The sequence below is a fragment of the Typopeltis vanoorti genome, chromosome 21, assembly GCF_054136105.1.
Source record: "Typopeltis vanoorti isolate ZY-2024b chromosome 21, IOZ_Tvanoo_1.0, whole genome shotgun sequence".
Taxonomy (NCBI): domain Eukaryota; kingdom Metazoa; phylum Arthropoda; class Arachnida; order Uropygi; family Thelyphonidae; genus Typopeltis; species Typopeltis vanoorti.
Window position 1 is genome coordinate 1,051,001 of NC_143569.1, and position 22,509 is coordinate 1,073,509.

The following is a 22,509-nucleotide window of genomic DNA, read 5'->3' on the forward strand; positions in this document are numbered from 1 at the left end:
TAATGGAAAGAAAACAGCACAAAGAAATAATGAACACAGGTTTATTAGTTCCAGTATTTTGTCTCTGCCATACACCATCTGGGGTACAATATAAAAATCATTATAACACACATAAACATGCAGTAAATGATTTTTATCCAATCTTAGAAAGTGTAACATAATTTTTATTTAGATTAGATTGGATTTTCAAATCTGCTGCTGATTCCAGGGGGGGGAGTCAAGTTTATATTTGTGGTGGTGAAGATTAGTAATTTTTTTCCCATTTGATTCTATACAAGGTATCTAAGGCACAGTCAGGTGGACTATACTGAATAGAGCCAATAGTGACAGATGTATTGTCACTACAGCTCCAGTTAGTATAGTCTAGAGCTGTAGTGATATTGTGTTCTTCAGATCTCCCAGTTTGTCCATAATATGACAAGTTGCAAGAACCTAGAACTGAAAGTGGAAGGTGTTGATCCTTAAGAGAGTGTATAAAGACAGCCAGCTTCATATGAAGTTTACAAGCAATGCAGAGATTAATCTCTTTAAAGTTCTGACTATTTTTTTCAGGCGGCACCTCAAATATAGAGAATGGTAATGAAATTATTATAATGTAAATGTTCAATGTGATGTTGAGGTGTTGGGAAAAAACTTGTGTTGTTATCTTTTTTGCTTTGTAGTCATTAGATAGGGAAGTATTCCATCTGGAAGTCTAGTTGGAACAGAAGTTGGAGGCTCTGTTAACAAGGGTTTCAATTACTGATACCATTTTTTTGTAACAGGGGATAGTAGAGTTTGTATATGTATCTACCTACTGATTTCCAGAAATAAACTTATGAGGCTTTCTTTAAAATGTCACATCTTGTTTCCCTGGTTTTGTTTAAAAAAAAAAAAAAAAATGTAGTCCCCTATCTACCCCTCCTGATATATTATTACCTAAAATTAAAAAAAAACAACAAAAAAACTCTTTCTGCCTTGTAGCTGATTGACTCCCCTTCCCCTTTTTTAACTGGTTGAATCTTTTGCCCCCCCCCCTCATTACTGGAATTACTTCATCTTATATAAAAAGTTCAACCCACTTCAAATTTTTAATTAAAACTTTAGTTTTAAATAATAACAATATCATGGTTGGTTTGACATCTCTTCTTTATTCACCAGTAACTCCCTTTCTGACACTTTGCTTAAATCCCCCCCCCCTTACCCTAATCTCATTGATCTCTTCATTTTGCCATGAGTTTTCTTCTCTCTCTGGATCAGAGGTAGTTGTAGAAAGTTTTTTTTTTCACTTGATTTCACAAAGAATGTCAATATAAACGGCTCTCCTGAGGATCATCTTCTTTCCCCACTATGTTCCAGGTGTGTATAAGGTTTGCTGACTGGTAGATCCAACTTGATGGCCACAAGTGATACCTCTTCTGCCGTGTTAGTTGGGTCTAGCTGACCATGGCTTTGGATACCTTGCACAATATGAAATGGAAAAAATTGCTGGACTTCATGGTTGGGTGTATGCTTGTGCTCACAATCTCGTGTATGCCAATATTGGATAGCAGCACAATGACAGTCAGACAGGTTATAACTTAGGTTGCTGTTGAGATGTATAGGATTAAGGATGATTTCTTTGGATTCTACTGTCTTTCTTTCTAGTTCATTGTAACACCGGAAAATATTATTAGACTTGTCTGATAGAATGGGTGTGGTTCTCTTCATTAGAATTTGCGGAAAACAGAACATGGCTCGCGTTCTCCCGTAACTTTTGTTCTTCGATGCGTAACTCACTGGATTTCTCTGTCTGGCCAAAGTATGGTTTATCAGTTAGAAATTAATGGATCTCTTCCTTTTTTGTATGTTAAACTGACTCGTTCAGCGGAGAAATTGAAGATTTCGATTTACAGAAAACCTACCCACACGAACAGATATCTCCATGCTCAGTCTCACCATTATCCCCACAAAAGTTTGGAATATTTCTACACTTTGACACTGGGCTCGCTTCCTTCTTTATAAAGAACTTAACAAAGGACTCAATTTCCTCTGCACTACCTTTCAACTGAACTATTCCCAGAAAACTATTAACAAATTCTTTAATTATGTTTAATCCGCTCCCTCACCATAATGAAGATACACCAAGTGTTGAAGGTAACGTTTCTCTACCTTACATCAGCTCTGTCTCTCCCAAATTGGTCAGGGTTCTTAGGAAATACAATATATGGACTTTATTCACACCTTTACCGAAACTCCATTCTTTACTGAGCCAACCTAAACCTAGGCATAACAACCTCAAGTATCCTGACGTCTACCAGATTTGGTGCAACTGTGATAAAACCATACTTTGGCCAGACAGAGAAATCCATTGAGTTACACATCGAAGAACATCAGAGGGACATAAGTTACGGGAGAACACGAGCCAGTACTCTGTCAGGCTATGTTCTGTTTTCTGCAAATTGTAATGAAGCAACTCACACCCATTCTATGGGACAAGTCTACTAATATTTTCTGGTGTTACGATGAACTGGAAAGAAAGATAGCAGAATCTAAAGAAATTGTCCTTAATCCTATACATCTCAACAGCAACCTAAGTTATAATCTGTCTGACTATCATTGTGTTGCTATCCAATTTTGGCATATACGAGATTGTAAGCACACTCGTATGCCCAACAATGAAGTCAGAGAGAGAATGTTTTTAAATACACAAATGTCAACACATTAACGTTGAAATGTATACACTAACTTTCTTTTGCTGTTTAGAGTTATTTCCTTTACAGTTCTTGTTGGTTATTTCTTTTATTTTTTCTCCTGAAGAAGTCTGTTAAAGACAAAACTAGTCGTGCCATTACAATTTGTTTTTACTTCTTATCTCGGTTTCCCAGTCATATAATCCTGAAAAACATATATATACATGTGTGTGTGTGTGTGTGTGTGTGTGTGTGTGTGTGTGTGTGTGTGTGTGTGTGTGTAAAAAGAGGTAAGGATAATAGAAACAAAATGAGCTGTCAGTTTCTCTTAAGTAATTGGATTATCCTTATCCAGCTGTGACTGCAGAAAAATTTCCTATCTGTATCGGGGGGGGGGGGTACCTGTATGTGGTGAAGCTGATCGTTTCTTATTGGCATTTTTCATATTTTGTCTTATTTTCCAGGCTACCATCACTTGAGATCCAACACCCTGCCACCTTGTTTGCTGTACTGGGTAACATCCAGACATCCAGAAAGGAGGATTTGATAGTCTGGCACTATCAAATGTTCTGTCCTTTTGTCAAGATGAGTTGTCCAGGATATCCTAGCTAGGACCAATTGGCTTAGTAGGTTTGCCTGTAAAAGACAGTGTTGTTGTTGCAGTCCATTGGTCTACAGAAAAGGTCTATGCCTGCTTGATGTCTAAGTTATCCCTGTTGATTCTCTTCTGAGTGGAGTCATCACTTGTCAGGTAATGAACATCCATGTGTGGCTCCATGATGGGTGGGGGCTCTGCCTCTGTATTCTCTGTTCTTATGAGAATGAATCTTTAATTCCCAAGTTTATCAGGGAAGTGAACAAAGCTCAATCCCATTATAGAAACCATTTGCACATCAACCAAAAACAGGAAAAATAAAAAGCAAAAAAACATCATGATATACAAAGTCCTTCAAAAAAATGTATACACACTTTACCATATGTCATCTATGGAGTTTTTTTGAAGTTGATTCGAATTACGGTAGTAATGTGTAGTATGATCTCTCAAAAGATGTCGTTACTCACATGAATACTAGCATTAACACGTGACCAGTAGGACAGTCAAACAAAATGGCCGAGGCACAATTGTCATTCGAGGAACACAAGACTGTTTAAAGTGGTATTTCAAATTTGAGAATATTGTTGAAGTTCAGTGACAATGGAGGCGTGAGTTTGCAGCACAACCTCCAACACGCCTGATAGTTGCACGTATTCGTGATAAGTTTGAGATCCATGGTACTTTGTGTGATGTGCACAAGGGAAGATCCTAGAGGCCTCACACAGCAACAAGTCCTGCTTCCTTAGCTGTGGTGTTGAAACAGTTTACATGCTTGCCACAGAAATCTACCATACAGTGTGCACGTGAGACAGGAGTTGGCAGTACAAGCATACGGTGCATTCTTAAAGCAGCTAAATCAGTTTCTCTTCCAATAAGATGGTGCACCACACTACCACTGAGACATGAGCGCTTACCTCGATGAGAATTTGCAGGGACAATGGATAGGACAAAGAGGTTTAGTCCCCCCCACACACACACATTCTCCTGATTTAATACCTGTGGACTTCTGCCAATGGGGGGGTCTAAAGGATGTAGTGTATCATAGAAAACTCGCTATACTGGTGGCTCTTTGGAAAGAAATTGAAACGGCATGCACAACAATCCCACTGGACGCTAATGGTAACCACTTTGAGCACCTCGTGTAATTGGAGAAGTCAAAGGTAACTTGTATTCATCTTTTGATGCCTGTATAAATTTTTTATACAGGTTTTTCTTTTGCTTAAGTGTGTATAGATTTTTTTGACGGGTATATATACACACCATCTTTTCTGAATGTATAGTCGAAAGTGAACACCTTATCAAATGTCATCCTTCTTTATCCACGATTTAGAAGGGCTCGCAGCATCTCTAAAATTTGTGAAAAATGTGTAAAAAAACTCTGTTTAGGAGACTTTTTATGTAGGTTCCCACCAAAAGGTTTATTTGTAAACCTATAATACATTCATACCATGGGTGAGCTAAAATTGTTTTTCTTTTTTATATATATATTACAAAACCCAGAAACCCTGCTCTAGAGACCAAATGTGGAACTTTTTCAAGCCACTTCAGACCTCCAATAAGTAGGACAGTGATCTCACACCAAGATGAAATGCATCTTCCACCTAAAGACATGGATATTACAAATATCCATGTCCACGGTGGGATTCAAACCCGCAGCCTGTTAGTTGTTGTTGTTGTTGTTGTCTTGTCCTTTGAAGAGTCTTAGATGTTTCCGTGCGCTCCTCGTACTGCTTTGGCTATGTCTGTGATTTTGTTTGTATAGAGCTGTTGTTCAGGATTAGGATCTATTTCTTGCAAGGCTGCTGTAATTGCTGGACAGGTAAAGATGTGAGTGGGTGTCAGTTCCGTATTGGGGCAGTTGTTGCAGTTTCTATATGTTCTCGTATCATCTGTATTGATCTTCATTCCTCTATAATGTCCTGTTCGTAGTCTTGCTATCGTAGTGGAGGTCCTTCTGTCAGCATTGATCTCGGGAATTTGATGTTGTATCACTGATTTCAATGGAATTAGTTTAGCTTTTGCTAGTGCATTGGCATCAGCAAGAGTTATCATATGAGTTTCTTGGTTGAGTTCTCTGGCCTCTTTTGCTAATTTATCAGCTGCTTCGTTGTGATCAATGCCTACATGAGCAGGAATCCATTGTAGAATGCAACTTTTACCTAAACACTTTAGATGATTTAAGAGTTTATGGATGTCTTGTGTGAGCTTGGTATTGCCATTTTTGATTGCCTCCATAGCTGATCTTGAGTCACTGTAAATTATAATTCCTTCAGATTGTTGAGATGATGATAGATTTAAGTAGGCTTCTAGTGCTTTAATTATTGCGTAGAGTTCGCTGGTAAAATTGGAAGCGATTCTCCCAGATCCAACTTTTATTGAAAGTTTTTCACCTTTCGGGAGTAGAAGGAGAACACCAGCGCCTCCATTAATCATATTGGTGTCTGATTCAAACCCGCAGCCTGTTAGTTGGAGAGCATATATGCTAACCACTCGACCAACCATTACAGTTGAAACATCCCAAAAAATCAGAGTAACTCTTTCCTGCACCATCAATTGGGTGAATATCAGTAATGGTAACTTGGTACACTGTAGAGTAATATCAGAGTGAGACCTATTTGATGTTCTCGAAAATGAGATATGCTCTGAATTTAAAGATCATGGGGTGAATCATTAGTAGAATTTTCATATCTAGTGATGATATATTAGTTTTGATCAGGAATAACATCCTTGCATTTAAAACCATGAAACCTCCAATATTAGGGAAACCAAGCTCTATAATCTCTGGTCTCACAAACCCCTGTTTTAAATTTCAGAAATATGATCATGATCAAACCACCTGTGTGCTGCCATGCCATTTGAGTTGATGTAGATAAAGAGCATATGAATAAAGACTGTAAGTGCAATTGGGTGTTCTGCACCCAAATGTACTAATTTCGAAGGGAGTGTATCCAGTCTTATTCCTGAGCATGTTGAAGGTGGAAGAAATTGTTTGCCAGGAACTTTTGATATGCTTTCTTCTTTTTTCTCACTGCCTCTTTAACTTCCTGTTACCACCATGGAGTTCTGATTTTTTTTAACCTTGCAGACAACCTCACCACATGCCTCTCTGGCTGAATCAATTGGTGTTTTCTTCGGGGCTTGCTACTGAATCTCCAAGGTTTGGTTCTTGTTCTCAAACTCTTTCATTTTTTCTTGAATAATATTCCTGTATTTTAGTCTACAGTTTACATCTGAGAGCTGCTCAACTTTTATTCACTTTAAAACTTTCTTACATATTATTCCTTTCAATATTAAATTCAGTTTTGTCTTGCTCGAGACTAAATGTTGATCACTTCGAATTTCAAATCCTTTGTACCCTCTAGTGTCCTGTACCAGTGAGAAAAACATTACTATCAACAATAACATAATCAATGAGACTTTTCTTATTCCTTGCCTCTTCTCTCCATGCACATTTTTATGTTGGAACATTGTGTTAGTAACAGGTATTTGCCATTATTATTAGCTTTGCTAATAATAATGGCAAATTTGGAAAAATTTCTCCAAATTTTTCCAAAATATTTCTGTATGTCTGACAATCATTTCCCACTCTGCTATTTAGATCCCCAACAAGGACCAACTTTTCTTTTTTCATTGTGTCAGTTGCTTCCTCTAAAGCCTCAAATACTTCCTTAATTTCTTCCTTGGTAGAACTTCTATGGGACCATAAACACAAATAAGTCTCATTGTCCAGTTCTCCATTCTAATATTTGCCCACTCTCTACTCACTGTACTTGATATTGCCTGCCATTCAAGAAGATTAACCTCATATTTATTATTGTTTAATACTATAGCTACTCCTTCTTTTCTCTGATTGTTATTGCCAATATAACCTTTTGTATCTATTACTTAGAAAGATCTCACCAGTTTTTATCATTTTTGTTTCAGTCATCCATATTATGTTGATCTGGTACCTATTCAGTTCTTCTACTAGTTCCATTTCTTTGCCATTCAGGCTTCTTATCTCGATAGTACCAGTCTTGAATTCTGGTGATGTTGAGTTGGGATATGTTTCAGGATTTTTTCCAGTAGCTGACATTTTGCCGTTCGTCCTGATTCTCTGGCAAAAACAACAGGGGCCTTGTTTAACCAAGCGACGTCCCAGCCAGTATAAAATTCTGTCATGCTGTATCATCATTTTATTTATGATTTAAGCCAATAAGAATACACTTTGGTCAGCCAAATCCCAAATTGCCAGCCCATTCTCATTCGTTCAGTATCCAGGTAGTTACCCAACATGGGTGCACCACGAGATGGTGAAGATTAGGCGTTAGGTAAGAAGCCTTGGTCGGTTCTCTGCATTCCTTTAAAGGCATTGTGGAGGTCTCCTCGCAGTTATATAGCTTTGACCCTTAAGCACCATGTGTAATTATATATATATATATATATATATATCAGAAATACAATTGCTATAATCCATTTCCCAAATTTTAGGCATTGATAATCTGTAAGTGAGGTTAAGCTTTGTGCAGTGCAGTGGGGAAGGATGTTGGTACTTGCTTTAAAAAGACATTCAAATTTGTGGGCATACTGTAATTTAGCATCACTTGAGAGAATCCTGTGACTAGTTTATGTAATTGCATGTTCGAAATGCATGTAGTGAGAGATCAGTCTGTTTGACTAGATAAATTAAGTTAGAATTACCTGTACTTGAAGAGACTCCTGGTAATTCTCTCTCATCCTTAGTAGATGACAAAAAAAAGCTGATTTGCTTAAATGTGGTTAAAGATGAAATTTCCTAATAATACAAGAAATATGTTCAGAAATACCTCTGATATAAAGGATGAAGATTCTGTTGGAATCATCTCTTTTGGAGGGAGGTAGAAGAAAAATGGCTGATTATTCATTCTCACAATAGTTTTTGGGTTGTAGCCACTGAGAGAGGCAGTTCGATAAACCATTTTCGAAGCATTTCTTTCTGAAGTGCTTCATATGAAGAACAGAGAGAATGAGCTCTTAATAGTAATTTAATAGTACCATATTTCTGTGAGCCATGTTGCTCAGATGTGTGATGAATATACTGACCAGAAAAGGGCTATTTACAGTAGATTGAAGTGGATAAGAAACATGCATTTCTCTCTTTAGAAGGATGTCAAGAAAGTATATAGTTTTATGCAATTCTATCTGCAGGGTAAATTTGATTTTGTGATGAAGGCTGTTATTTTTTGTAGAAATGCATTCAATTTCAGATGTCAAAAATGTCATCCATGTAGCAAAGCCAAATAGAAACTTTTGGATCAAAAGTAGAGGCTCTCTCTCTTTCAAATGCTCTGAGTAAATGTCTGTCAGAGATGGAGAAATCAGGGAGCCCATCCTAGTACCATCTATTTGTCTGTATAGCTTTCCATTCCACCTAAAGTGTTTGGAGTTGAGGATGACGGTTTAAGATACTTAAACCAAAATATTTGTGTAATTTAGTACAGTTGATTAAATATCTTTTCACTGTGTTTGACATTGAAGTAACTTATATAACATAAAATAGACTGCCTTATGCACTTTTGGAGTGTATAAATAACTTATTGAATCCCTAGACGTCATTGCATGAGTGCTATTTAACATGTTGCCACCACCTCAGCTTGCCTGCATGCCATGTTAGGAAAGCATTCTACCCCTCTGTCTGCCAGAAGCTCTTCGAACACAGCAGAATTCACTGATTTTCTGACAATCTATATCTACATAGACACTTCAAAATCAGTCTTCAGTAGGATCTGATGTCTTCCCAGACAGCATATCTAATTGAATTCCATTGTGTGTTCATAGGATAGCAGTATGCTGCTTAACCAGGGAATTAACTACTTAACTGTGAAAGTACTTCGGGTGCAAACTTTGTTTGCTTACACTTGGAAAAAGAATTAAACCAAGTATATAATTTCTTGGTATCTTTAATTTATAACCAGGGAATAATGATTATGAGACAAGGTAGTTTACCATTGCCTTCCTTGCCCTACAGTAAAGTATTTTATTACTAGATGTGTGTTCACAGGACTGGTTTGCCTGTTTTGAGGGATGAAAAACCAGAGTTTCTGGGAAAAAAAACACCCTCTACCTCCGTATGAGACCAGCTAATTCATCTTTAGTCAAAGAACCTGGCAAGGGTTCCTTGCATCATGGACAGGAATCGAACCCAGGTCTTTCCAACCCAAAGGGCTTTGTCTATACCGACTAAGATATGGAGGTTCTTGAATTCTGTTAGAATGGAAAGTTATGCTGCTAAGCTACATACCATGGAGCTGCTGCTGCTTCTCTATTCCATCATCTGTGTGGATGATGATGATGAGGCTGAATGAACTCTTTCCACTTCAGTCTGTCCCTGGAGAGTCTGAACAATTCTGTCCAGTTTAGTGGCTTTAGTTGGTAATCTTTCTGTTTCCATTGCAGTCTTCTTTCTTGAATTTTGTCTATTCTTGTTATTTCTTGTTTTAGTTGTTTTCTTATGTCTTCATTTCTTAATTTATCAAGCAGAGATACTCCAAGTAATCTTCTTAGCCAACCCATTTCAGTCAATTTTTTCTCTTTAGCTTTTTTGAAATTCTGTCATTCACTTCCATAGAGAAGTATAGGGAGAAATATTGTCTCATAGATTCTTATTTTTGTTACTTGTTTGATGTCACTTGACTTCCATATTTTATTTAGTCTTCCAAAAGTTTAGAATGCTTTGCTAATTCGTTTGTTTATATCTTTTGTAATTTCACTGTTGTACTCAGTTACTCTTCCAAAGTAGGTGAAGTTTCTACCTGCTCTAGATTCTTACTGTCAATTTCAGTTTTCAGATTGGTGTTTCTTTTTCCTATTTGCATAATTTTTGTTTAGTCTATATTTGGGTAATCCAAATTTTATACATTCTTCCTTTATTTAATGCAAAATTCATTGTAGATCTCCCATGTTTGCAAGTAATGAAATGTTATCTGCAAATTTCATCATCATCATCAAATTCCTGCCATGTACCCTCAAGGAGTGTACAGGATATGACAGTACTACATGAAAAAAATTACATCATTACTAACTTCCTATCTACAATTTTCCTCCAAATCAGTCTGTTACTTGTCAAGACTCCAACATTATCAGATCTTATATTTCTATCGTCTAAGGCACTTTGTACCGTATCAATCCACGTATATCTTGGTCTTCCTCTGGGTCGTTTTCCTGCCAACCTTGCAGAGAACACTTGTTTTGCTAATCTTTCCTCTCCCATTCTATTTAAGTGACCATACCATCTGAGATTAGCTCTGCTAACACATTCCTGGATGCTGACAATGTCAAGTTCTTTCCTAATATCCTCGTTTTTAATATGATATTGCCATTGATGCCATCTGTTCACGCCTCTAATCTTTCTCAGGACTCTCATATCTGCAGTCTCTAGACTTTGGTCAAGTGTTTTACTTCTGACCCAGCTCTCAGATCCATAAGTTAAAACTGGTTTGAACACTGTCTTGTATACAGCTAATTTAGTGTTACGACTAATTTCTCTCTTATTCCATATGAATTTATTCAATTGATTTCCCACCATACCAGCTTTGCTGATTCTGTTGTCTATTTCTATATTTAGTTTACCATCTTCAGTAAAAATTGTGCCTAAGTAGCTGAAATGTTTTACTTGTTCCACAGGTTCTCCATTCACAACACAGTTGACATTTTCAATGATTCTGCCTATTTTCATTGTCTTTGTCTTTTTATTGCTGACCTTCATACCATATCTATTACAACAGCTATTCAATTTAGTCAGAGAATCTTGAAGACTTGTAGCGGATTTATTTAGAAGTATAACATCATCTGCATAAAGCAAAGAGCTGACATTAACATCTCCAATTTTGATATCAGGTTTAATACCACATTCCTTCATAATGTGATCCATATAGATAATGAATAACAGAGGGGATAATGTACATCCTTGTCTCACACCAGATTTAACATTAAACCATCTTCCTGTACTTCCTTCAATTCTAACTGCTGACTCACAACTCAAATAAAGACTAAGTATTGCTTGATATAATGCCCCATTGACACCATATAACTGCAGCCTATTGAATAGCTTCTCTCTTGGCACCTTGTCATATGCCTTTTCCAAATCTACAAAACTTAAATACAGATCTTTGTTATATTCCCATGCTTTCTCGACTATTTGTCGTAAAGTGAAGATCTGATCCTGACAGCCTCTATTTGGCCTGAATCCAGCTTGTTCTTCACCAAGCTTTTCTTCCACAATTCTTCTCAACCGTTTCTCAAGTATACTTGCATAGATCTTGCCAGGAACACTCAGTAGGGAAATACCTCTGTAATTCTCACATTAAGTTTTATTTCCCTTTTTATATATGGGTACTATGAGAGCTCTACTCCAATCATCGGGAATTCGTCCCTCTATCCAGGCTTTCTGAACTATGCAGTGCAGCCACTGTAAGACTCTTATACCACCATACTTCAGCATTTCTGGTCGAATATCATCTACTCCTGCTGCCTTTCCACATTTCAAGCCTTTGATGGCTTTTTCTACTTCAAGTATGGATATGTATTCCTGACTGCATGCCTGGTCAGTGTTTTTTATCACTGTGCTGTCATCACTGCTTGTTTCATTTAGCAGTTTTTCAAAGTAATTACTCCATACTTCAAGGATATCTTTTTCTCCTGTTTTCATGTCACCTTTATCATCTCTAACTCCTTTTACAGCACTCTTTCCTCCATTCCTAAGCTTCTTCAACAACCTCCAGAATATTTTGCCACCTTCTTGATATTTATTTTCTATATTCTTGCCAAAGTCCTCCCATGACTTTTGTTTAGCTAGTTTTACACACTGTTTAGCTTTCTTACATTTGTCTCTGTATTCTGTAAGAGTAAAAGCTGACTTATTTGCCATGAACTTTTGATATGCTTTCTTCTTTTCCTTCACTGCCTCTTTAACTTCCTGTGTCCACCAGAGAGTTCTGATTTTTTTATCCTTGCACACAACCTCACCACATGCCTCTCTGGCAGAATCAATCAATGTTTCCTTCAGAGTTTGCCACTGAATCTCCAAGGTTTGATTCCTGTTCTCAAACTCTTTCATTTTCTTTTCAATAATATTTCTGTATTTTAGTCTACAGTTCACATCTGAGAGCTGCTCAACTTTTATTCACTTTAAAACTTTCTTACATGTTATTCTTTTCAATATGAAATTCAATTTTATCCTGCTCAAGACTAAATAGTGATCACTTCCAATTTCAAATCCTCTGTACACTCTGGTGTCCTGCACCAGGGAGAAAACATCACTATCAACAATAACATAGTCAATGAGACTTTTCTTATCCCTAGCCTCTTCTCTCCATGTGAATTTGTGCACATTTTTATGTTGGAACATGGTGTTAGTAATAACCAGTCCATGTCCTGAGCAGAAATCCAACAGATATTTGCCATTATTATTAGCTTTGCTCTTTTCTCCAAATTTTCCCAAAATATTTTTGTATGTCTCACAATCATTTCCTACTCTACTATTTAGATCCCCAACAAGGACCAACTTTTCCTTTTTCATTGTGTCAGTTGCTTTTTCTAAAGCCTCAAAAAATTCCTCCACTTCTACCTTAGTAGAACCTTCTGTGGGACCATAGGCACAAATAAGTCTCATTGTCCAGTTCCCCATTCTCATATTTGCCCACATTACTCTACTTGAGACTGACTGCCATTCAAGAAGATTAGCCTCGTATTTTGTGTTGAATACTATGGCTACTCCTTCTTTTCCTTGATTGTCATTGCCTGAATATAACATTTTGTATTTATTGCTCAGAAAGATCTCACCAGTTTTGGTCTTTTTTGTTTCAGTCACCCCTGTTATGTCGATCTGATACTTATCTAATTCCTCAGCTAGCTCCATTTCTTTGCCATTCAGGCTTCTTATGTTGATAGTACCGATCTTTAACTCTGGTGATGTTGAGTTGGGGTTTGTTTTCAGATTTGTTCCAGTAGCTGACTTTTCGCTGTTCGCCCTGGTTCCCTGGCGAAAACAACGGGGGCCTTGTTTAACCGGGCGACGCCCCAGCCGGCATGAAATTTTGTCATGTTGTACCATCATTTTTTATTTTGGTTTAACCAATAAGAATACAATTTGGTCGGCTAAATCCCAAATTGCCAGCCCATCCTCGTTCGTTCAGTATCAAAGTAGATACCCAACAGGGTGCACCACGAGAAGGTGAGGATTGGACATTAGGTCAGAAGCCCTGGTCGGTTCTCCGCATTCCTTTAAAGGCTATGTGGAGGTCTCCTCTCAGTTATACAGCTTTGACCCTTAAGCACCCCTTAAATGTTATATTTTTCTCATATATTTTGATTTCAGAGTCCTCTTTGTTTAAGGCCTTACTTGTTGCTGCTTTCAGTATAAGATTGAAGAGGTCCAATGACAGATTGCATCCCTGTCTTACTCCACTCTCTGTGTGGAACCACTTGGTTAAGGTGTCCTCCACTCATACTGCACTTTCAGATTTCTCGTATTGATTCTTTATTATATTTATAGTTTTGTTGGGAATTCCAAATTCTTTCATAGTTTCCCATAGTTCTCTTGTACAGATTGAATCAAATGCCCATACAAAAATCTACTGCTTATCTGACCACACTGGAAAGACAATTTGTCATTCCGATAACCATAGAGCTTGCACTACACTTATAAAGATGAAATACTATCAAAATGTGCATTGTCAGATTTTATTTTTATACATCAAGCATATTTATCTTATTTACATAAACAGTAATCTTCTGTTTAACTGACCTTCAACACAGCAACCCATCAAATAACCAACCCCAAACCCTTGCATGTAAACTGCCTTCTAGTACAGCACCATGTAATTTACTTCAGTTATCAGAATGGCAAATTGTCTACCCAATGTGGTCAGAAAAGCAGTAGATTTTTGTATATAGTTACCTGTTAGTGCTCTCTACCTTTGACGTGCCACATTAGAGCTTTAGATGTAGATATGCTGTAAAGAGAAGGGGGGGGGAGCAATGATGATGGGCAGAACTATTTCACAAGTGTATATGCAGCTTGAGGGAAAGAGATCAGTAAAGATATCTCCTTTCATAGCAAACAGATGTTTATCATGTTAATAAACCCACTTATCATTTTCAGTGAATGACTCAGATTGGAAATATTTCCTTCTGAGTATGGAAGTATGTAGGAGTTATTTCAGTTAAGGTGGCTGGAGAATTATAGACTAGATTTTCATTTTCATTCTTTTAACTTATTCTAAACAAAACTGCTAATATTACTTCTGTAGGACGATACAGCATTTTTGTCAAAATTAATTGTACCTCACATTTCTAATGTATAAGAATCGCAGCTTCTTTTTATACCTTTTGATCTTATACCCCCCCCCCCCACACACACACCTCTCCTCCTCCCTAACAATTAGAAGAAAAGCATGATTTAAAAAAAAATAAACAGTTATTCTATTTACTAATTTGGGAGCGGTCTATTTACTATTCAAACTACTGATATTTTTAATTAAGAGTTTATTTTTAAACTGTGCAATAGAATTAACAACTACCCTCACTTTGGGGACATCTAACTATAATATATAATAATAATATATAAATAATAATATTTATATTATTTTTTATTTTCTGTGTAAAACAGTAGTAAGATTAACGTTTGTTAATTCAAAAATGCAATGCAAAATCAAAACTAGCAGTAAATGTTTTTATTTTCAAATATGCAGTATTTTCTTCTTCATGCAGCATGATCTTTTCATGGCAGCCTTTGCCTTTATCCAAGACAGAGAGAGGAGGATTATTTTTCACTATTTTTGCAACAGCTGAACATTGAAAGTAATTTAAATTATACATATTTGATCATAAAGTACTTAAAAATGAGACTTTTTGTGGTTATGAGACCATTGGTACTTTATTAATATAATTCTGCCTACTAGTTTCGCTAGCGACTGTCTAGCTTTGTCAATGCTAAACGGTATACAGAAAAAAATATGGGAGAATACAGAAACATTGCTAACTGTTAGGCAGTTAAGTTTGAAACTATGCATGCATGTGTTGAGAAGCTTCAGTCAGTATCATGGATACGTGTTGTATGCACATGTGTTACATGATTTTTCGCATATTGTAGTTCCGTTAAACTGAGTGAGTTAAGTTTTTCCATATAACTTTCAGTATGGCACCTTGATTTCTGTTGAGGTTGTTACTGGTTCTTAATACCACTGCCACTTCCTTGAAAATTCTGTAACCATAATCATCATCCAAATACGGCATAGAGCTATTTTCCCAGTCAGTTGTATGGTTGGAAGTTGCAAAGTGATGTGCTAAGCCTGAGGAGACCTGTCCTCTTGTGATTGACATCCCCAACATGCTCCTTCTGTCTGATTTCCAGGCTTCTTGAAGTTTGCACAATATATGAAAGGCCGCATGTACATGGAATTCTATAAACACCTGGATATTTGAAAAATGGTACACTGTCTTTAAGATATCTTGTCTGATGGTAGTGGTAGGCTTAAATACCACTCTGATGTTATGAGATTTTAACATTCTCGCTAATCTTGAAGAGACTGAATCTACATAAGGGATGACTACTGTTGAAGCGTACTGGGTGACTGTTCCTTGTTGTTGGAGGTTGTCTTTATACAGGAACTTGTTGATGATGTTTGTAGGAAAACCATTCTGCAATAGTGTTATAGCAATTTGAGAAAGTTCTGTCTGTAGCTCCTCTTCTTTGTCTGAAATAAACTTTTTGGCTCTGTTCCGTAACGTGAATGATGCTATGTTTTTGTGATCTATGATGGTTGGAAGAATAATGTAAATAACTTCCAGTATCTGTAGGTTTTCTGTATATAGAAAGTTTAAAATTATTCTCCTGCCTTTTGACCAATATGTCTAGGAATGGGAGTGTCCAAGTGTAAGCAAACAAAGTTTGCGCCTGAAAATATCTTCAGGACTGAGATTGCTTACACTTGGATAAAGGATTAAACTAAATTTATTATAGTCTAACCAAGTGCAAAATAAACTTCCAACATCTTTCTCTAAATCCAGAGTAATTTAATAATAAGCTGGTACACTAGTTGGCAACACGTATAGGTAAATATGACCTCTCCTTTGCTTCTGCCTTAGTATCACCACTCTGGGTCTGCCTCCCACTGACAAGACCTCAATAAAGGTCGAAACCGGTCTGGGTAGTGCCCTTTCCCTTAATACATAACAGTATACGTGTCTGCAAGGAGATGTGCTTTGCATTATGAGAGATACTGAGACAAGAAGTGATGAGTGCTTGGTCCACCTTTGCTACGAGTTGCCAAGGGATGTGCCACCTTACCTCAGTCCTAAAGATATCTTCAGGCGCAAACTTTGTTTGCTTACACTTGGATAAAGGATTAAACTAAATTTATTATATTCTAAAAAAAAAGCATTTAATAAGATTCATGTTGCTTTCCTGCAATTTGATGTTACCCTCATTTAATTTGGTGAAAATATCCAAAAGATATGCGCTGTCAACCTTTTCTTTTTTTTTAGAACATTACACATGTCCCCATCACGTGAATTAAGAAATTCCAAAACAGTATCATAGAGATCATTAAAGTGTCACAGATAGTTTCTGTTTGAGAGCCATCTAAGTTCAGTTCAGTGTGACGCAAAAGATATTCAAATTTTTCTTCATTTTCATGGCAAAGTTCTTGAAAAATACAGGTATTCAATGAATGGGCTTTTATTTTATTCGTTTCTTTAATAACATCATCCAAAGTCTAATGTGGTCTACCTCTAATATGTGTTGTCTGTGAATAATGTAGTGAATCGTAAAGATATTTGGAACAGCTTCTTTTAAATGTGCCACTGTGACGACCAATCATACCTGGTGTTCCATCAGTTGCATACGTAATAATATTTGTGAGAGGAATGTTTTTAGCATTAAAAAAAAAAAATCTTTAACAACATTAAGAACTGTAGAACCTTGTGTCAATTTTCAGTTGTTCAGGAAATAGAAACTCTTCGATAATTTCTTCATTAGTATTTGTATAATGCACATAGGCCATTAACAAAGCTTTGTTGTCACGTAAAGTTGTCTCATCGAGTTGCAAAGAAACTTCTATAGTTTTTAAATCATCACAAGGTTTTTTGTTTTAATTTTTTTTTTTTTTCCAATGTCCTTTGCTATTTCGTGAATTCTAGTTGATACTGAACTATTGCTGAGAGGAATTGGCGACATCATATTACTTTTACCTGGGCCAATCATCATAGCCAATAGTATGTGGCTTTCCACATTTGGCAATTAATTTTGAAAGTTGTAATATACAACTCCCTTCTCTTGTTGGGTACTTTGTTTTGCAACCAACCTTTAAGTCCAGGATGATTTTTAAATTTAATCTTTAATTCACAAAAGTACTCCACATCCTTTTTTTTGCTTTATTTGGATGCTTTGTTTTTAAATGCTCAATTATTCTTGAAGGCTTCATTCCTTTGTTTGAGGAAGTTTTTTCACATATTAAGTACATTGATAACTTCTCATTATTTATAGATAGAATAACTCCATATTTTAAATATTCACTTGAATATTGACAACGCTTTCTTTTTTTTTCACTAATTTTAATGGGCCATAGTGCTACACAGTATCAACGAAGTGAGCCATATGATAACACTGACTGAATATTAGTAAACTACAAACAACCAGGCTTGCGAGATGGGCGTTTGGAAAAGTAGCAGATAAAGCTTATAAATGTAGTGGATTTTGCTAAAAATAGCCCATATTAATTATTTTCAGTGTAGAAAATTGAGACCAAAAAGTAGCCCAATGACTTAACCTTCAATGTAAAAATTCTAAAAACTAAGTAGCGAATAAATTTGAACAGTATTGCCAAATATACAATATTCTGAACATTGTTGCCAAACATTCAATACAAATAGGGATGCTAGATTAAGTATGGAATTTTTTGCTTTTATTATATTAGTGGTATTATAACGCTTACTGCCCAGATTAAGAACCACTGGTTTACATCATAGCATGATGAACATGAATTTGTGAAAGTGCATCTCATTTAATTCAGGGGTAAGTCAGAATCCAGTCCATTCACCAAGGTTTTTGGAAACTCCCAAACAACAGCAAATTTCTCGTGGGAAGGTCCATGTGGAAGCACCAGGATATTTAGTTCTGAGACAACAGGACATAACACTGTACTGAAAGTTATGTGAAAAGTAGAGCAAAACTTCACGCAAGATCTGCTATACTCAAACTCAAGTCAGTGACTCCAAAGTTGAATTGATCTTTGTTCTCCACCACAAAATCCATTAGTCATTTAATATCTTTTGAAGAATATCCACACCTGCTAAATTTGGTTAACAGAACAGTCTGACATGTAGTATGTGAATTTTTCCTATACATACCAGAAGTTACTGTGTAGTGTAACTCATGACTACATTCATTAATGGCATGTTCATTTTTAGTGAATATTCATCTCATAGCATTGCAACCTGCTCATACTCGCCATAATCATTCCAGAGCTCAAACAGTGGAGCACTTTCTTTTGACATAATTCTGTAAGAGAACTGCCATTGTGTCATTTTGCTACTGACAACATAAACCTTCACTCTTCTGTAATGTAGCATTGCTTTGGGCTTGTCTCCATATAAATTTGGCTATTATGTTACCTGAAGACTTCTAGTACCGTGGGTATTTTGATTTTTATAGAACTGAAGGACATTTCTGAAAACCACCACATCTCCATGTGTTGTTTTATTTTTTTTTTTATTTTAACAATCTCATTCATGATAAGTTGTAACCCTATAACACATTAGTACTGTGCATAGGCTAGAAGGTTAGATAATTCAGGAACCCTAATCTAGTACCCAAACATTGATTTTCATCAATGTTTGGGTACCAGATTCCAGGTGATGAAAAAAGATTTTGGGTTCGATTCCCGTCCATGACGTGAGGAACCTTTATCTGATCTCTTTCGAAAAAGGGTGAGTTAGCCGGTTTTATCCGGATATCTTCCTCGCATTTTCACCCCCCCCCCCCCCCAGAACAGGCAAACCGACTTCGTGAATACACGAGAATTACAGTCAGGAATACTTAAGACCCAGCCATAGGCCTGATTCATCAGCTATATGCCAGTCCCGAGCCCAGATAAAAAATGGAGGGTTGAGATAGTGCCATACTTCCCCATAAAAGGGGCCTCATAGCTGTTGTATCACATATACTAAATAAATAAATATTGGGTATTACTAAATTTTATTGCATTATCTCCAGTAGTTGGTGCTCCATACAGCTCTGAGTGCATGAAATTTAGCAATACCTCAGTAAAATACTGAGATATTGCTAAATTTGAATTTGACATAAAATTTGAATTAAATGCTGCACTACTTGTGCTAGATTTTAACAGATACTACTTCTGAATTTTATTTTCATACTTATTGAAATTAAATCTTATTTTACAGGCTCATTTAGCTGGCCAAAACCCAATGTTAGCTTCAATGTTGGCTCAGGCACCCCGGACTCCTCCTTCAGTGCCAACTAGTATAGCCAGTTCCATTATCACCCAGCTACCTCAGGAAAGGCTACCCAAGAATTTAGAGAGGAAATTAGTTCACACACCATATACAAAAGCCAACAGCAACACAAGCAGCGCCACTGTTACTACTGCTAGTGCTCACACAGTACAGCCTCAGCCTTCCATCAGCTTGACAGCATCTATACAGCAGGATGTTGTTAACTCCGATTCTCGTGGTCGCATGACACTAGCCCAGCCATCTACAGTTACTGCCATCAGTTCAGCTCCTGGTGTACCACAACGCTATCCTCATCCACAGCCACCTCAAGGTTTCCTCAGTAAAATTTTAACAAGTACAGATAGTAGTCAGTTACCACGATCATTTTCCACTACTGCACCCACACAACCTTCTGTTAGTTTCCATCCATCACAGGCTGTATCTACAAGCAGCTATGAACGTTTTTCTCAGTCATCACAGCCGCAGTCTGTTCAGAATTCCAGTATATCATCAGTTGGCTTAAGAAGCATGTTAGGAGAAGGAATAAATAATTCATTGCTTACCACACCTCATCAGTCCACTGCTGAACCCATACTTTCAGAGTCAGAAATACTAGATCAGGTGAAATAACTGATTTTTCCAAACTTCAAAAGCCTTTGAAATAAATAGTTAGTTAGTAAATTCGCTGTAACCATGATCGTTATAACCGAGTAGAACTCGGTTATAACGATCATGGTTACAGCGAATTCACGTTTATAATGAATAATTTTGGAGGTATATTTGAATTACATTTGATTTAATGCATGTATTTCATGTTTATTACGAATTTTTTTCACGGGAATAACAAACGAATAATACACGTTAGTCATTCCTTTACTGACATTTCGTACGTACACATTTTCTGGTTGTGGGGAAAATGTCGGGAGTCAAACGGAAAATTTTATCGGTTTCCGAAAAAGTAGAAATTATAACTGAGGTGGAAAGTGGTCAATCAAATCTGACAGTAGCAAAGAAGTATGGTTTGTCCCCATCTACAATATCAACAATTTGGAAGAATCGTGAGTTGACTCTGAAAGCTTTTGAAAACAATTTATCGAAGTATAAAAAACTTAAAAAGTGTAATAAAAGTGACGTTGACGAGGCACTTCTTTTGTGGTTTAAAGTGCAAAGAACCACTGGCTTACTTATTAGCAGACCAATTTTGAAAGTTCAAGCCGAAAAATTTGCTGTTCAACTTGGTTATAGCGATTTTAAATGCAACAATGGGTGGATTTGATCGCTTTAAGAACAGAAACAATATTGTCTACGCAAAAGTAAGTGGCAAGGAGTTCTCCATTGACAAAAACGTTGTTTCTGACTGGATCAAGAATGTATGGCCGGACATCAAACGAAGGTATGGATACAACAACATTTATAATGCAGATGAAGCAGGGGTTTTTTATAATTTAACACCCGATAAAAATTTTTAAATTTAAAAATGAAAAGTGCATTGGCGGAAAACTTATCAAAAATAGACTCACAGTTTTAGTTTGTGCGAACATGACCGGTAGTGATAAAAGAAATCTTCTTGTAATTGGAAAATCGGCAAAGCCTAGATGCTTTAAAAACATAAACTTCCCGTTGATTATACAGTGAATAAGAAGGCCTGGATGACATCTTCAAATTTTCTAAAGTGAAATTCGCAAGTGGGATAAAAATCTTCGCAGTGAAAACCGGAAAATTTTGTTATTGATAGACAACTGTCCTGTCCATCCTGTAGTGGCTAATTTAATAAACATAAAACTTGTTTTTTTGCCACCGAATGTGACATCTGTCTTGCAACCACTTGATCAAGGCGTAATTAGATGTTTCAAACCCCATTTTCGTCGTCTGTTAGGCTTGGAACTGATAGAACGCAGAGAAAAATCTGCGGAAAATGCTAATGCTTACGACTCGAAGATCAGTGTACTTCACGCAATATGTTTAATGAGTGTTGCTTGGAATTTGGTGTCATCATCTATGATACAAAACTGTTTTAAGAAAGCAGTCTTGCGGAATACGAGTGCGAATCTGAAGAAGATAAGGATAACTTGCTGTTATCAGCGTGGTTAAAAGCACGAAACTTTAGAACAATTTTGAAACGTGCGCAGAGATTGATAATTTTATAGACGTTGATAATGGCGTTGCAACTTCGGGTATACCAACAGACGCTGACATCTTAAAACAAATCTCTCATATGCCAGAAGAAGAAGATAGTAGTAGTGACTCTGAGGAAGAAAATAGCAATGATGAGAAAATCGTTACCTGGTGTGAAGCAGAAAGTGCTTTACATATTTTAACAAGATTTATGGAATCGCAATCTGTAAGTTCAGACGACACATTCAAGCATCTTAGTGGTATAAGGAACAATTTCAAACATATGAAATATGCATCTTGTGCAAAGCAAAGCACACTTGATGATTTTTTATGTAAAAATGCGAAGTTTTAAAAATAAATTTTTGTTCTTTATATGTATGTATGCACATATGTATTTATGTTACCCAATATGCTGAGAAAAATCTGAAAATATTTTTAATTTGCTCAAATTATGACCTTCTTGGATATAACGAATAACGGTTATTACAAACAAATATATGCAGTCCCGTGGAATTTGTTATAACCGAGTTCTACTGTATATTGATAATTAAGAATTTTTTTTAAAGTGCTTAATATGCTACAACAGCAAGAAATACTTATTGATTTTGAAGATAGAATAGAAGTGAAATGCATTTGGCTTTTCAATTTGATTTCATGTAGATTTTGAAAGTTCTATAA

At 36.4% G+C, this 22,509-nt stretch overlaps 1 protein-coding gene across 6 annotated transcripts in view; it reads left to right on the plus strand.

Moving 5' to 3' along the window:
* LOC150094596 (uncharacterized) overlaps positions 1-22,509 on the plus strand; it is a 700,870-nt gene that overhangs the window by 480,110 nt on the left and 198,251 nt on the right. For all 6 annotated transcript variants that reach the window (XM_090411629.1, XM_090411628.1, XM_090411625.1 and 3 more), the window contains one exon: positions 19,666-20,337. In XM_090411629.1, the coding sequence (XP_090267755.1) occupies positions 19,666-20,337 (672 nt within the window). The remainder of the gene's footprint in view (positions 1-19,665; positions 20,338-22,509) is intronic.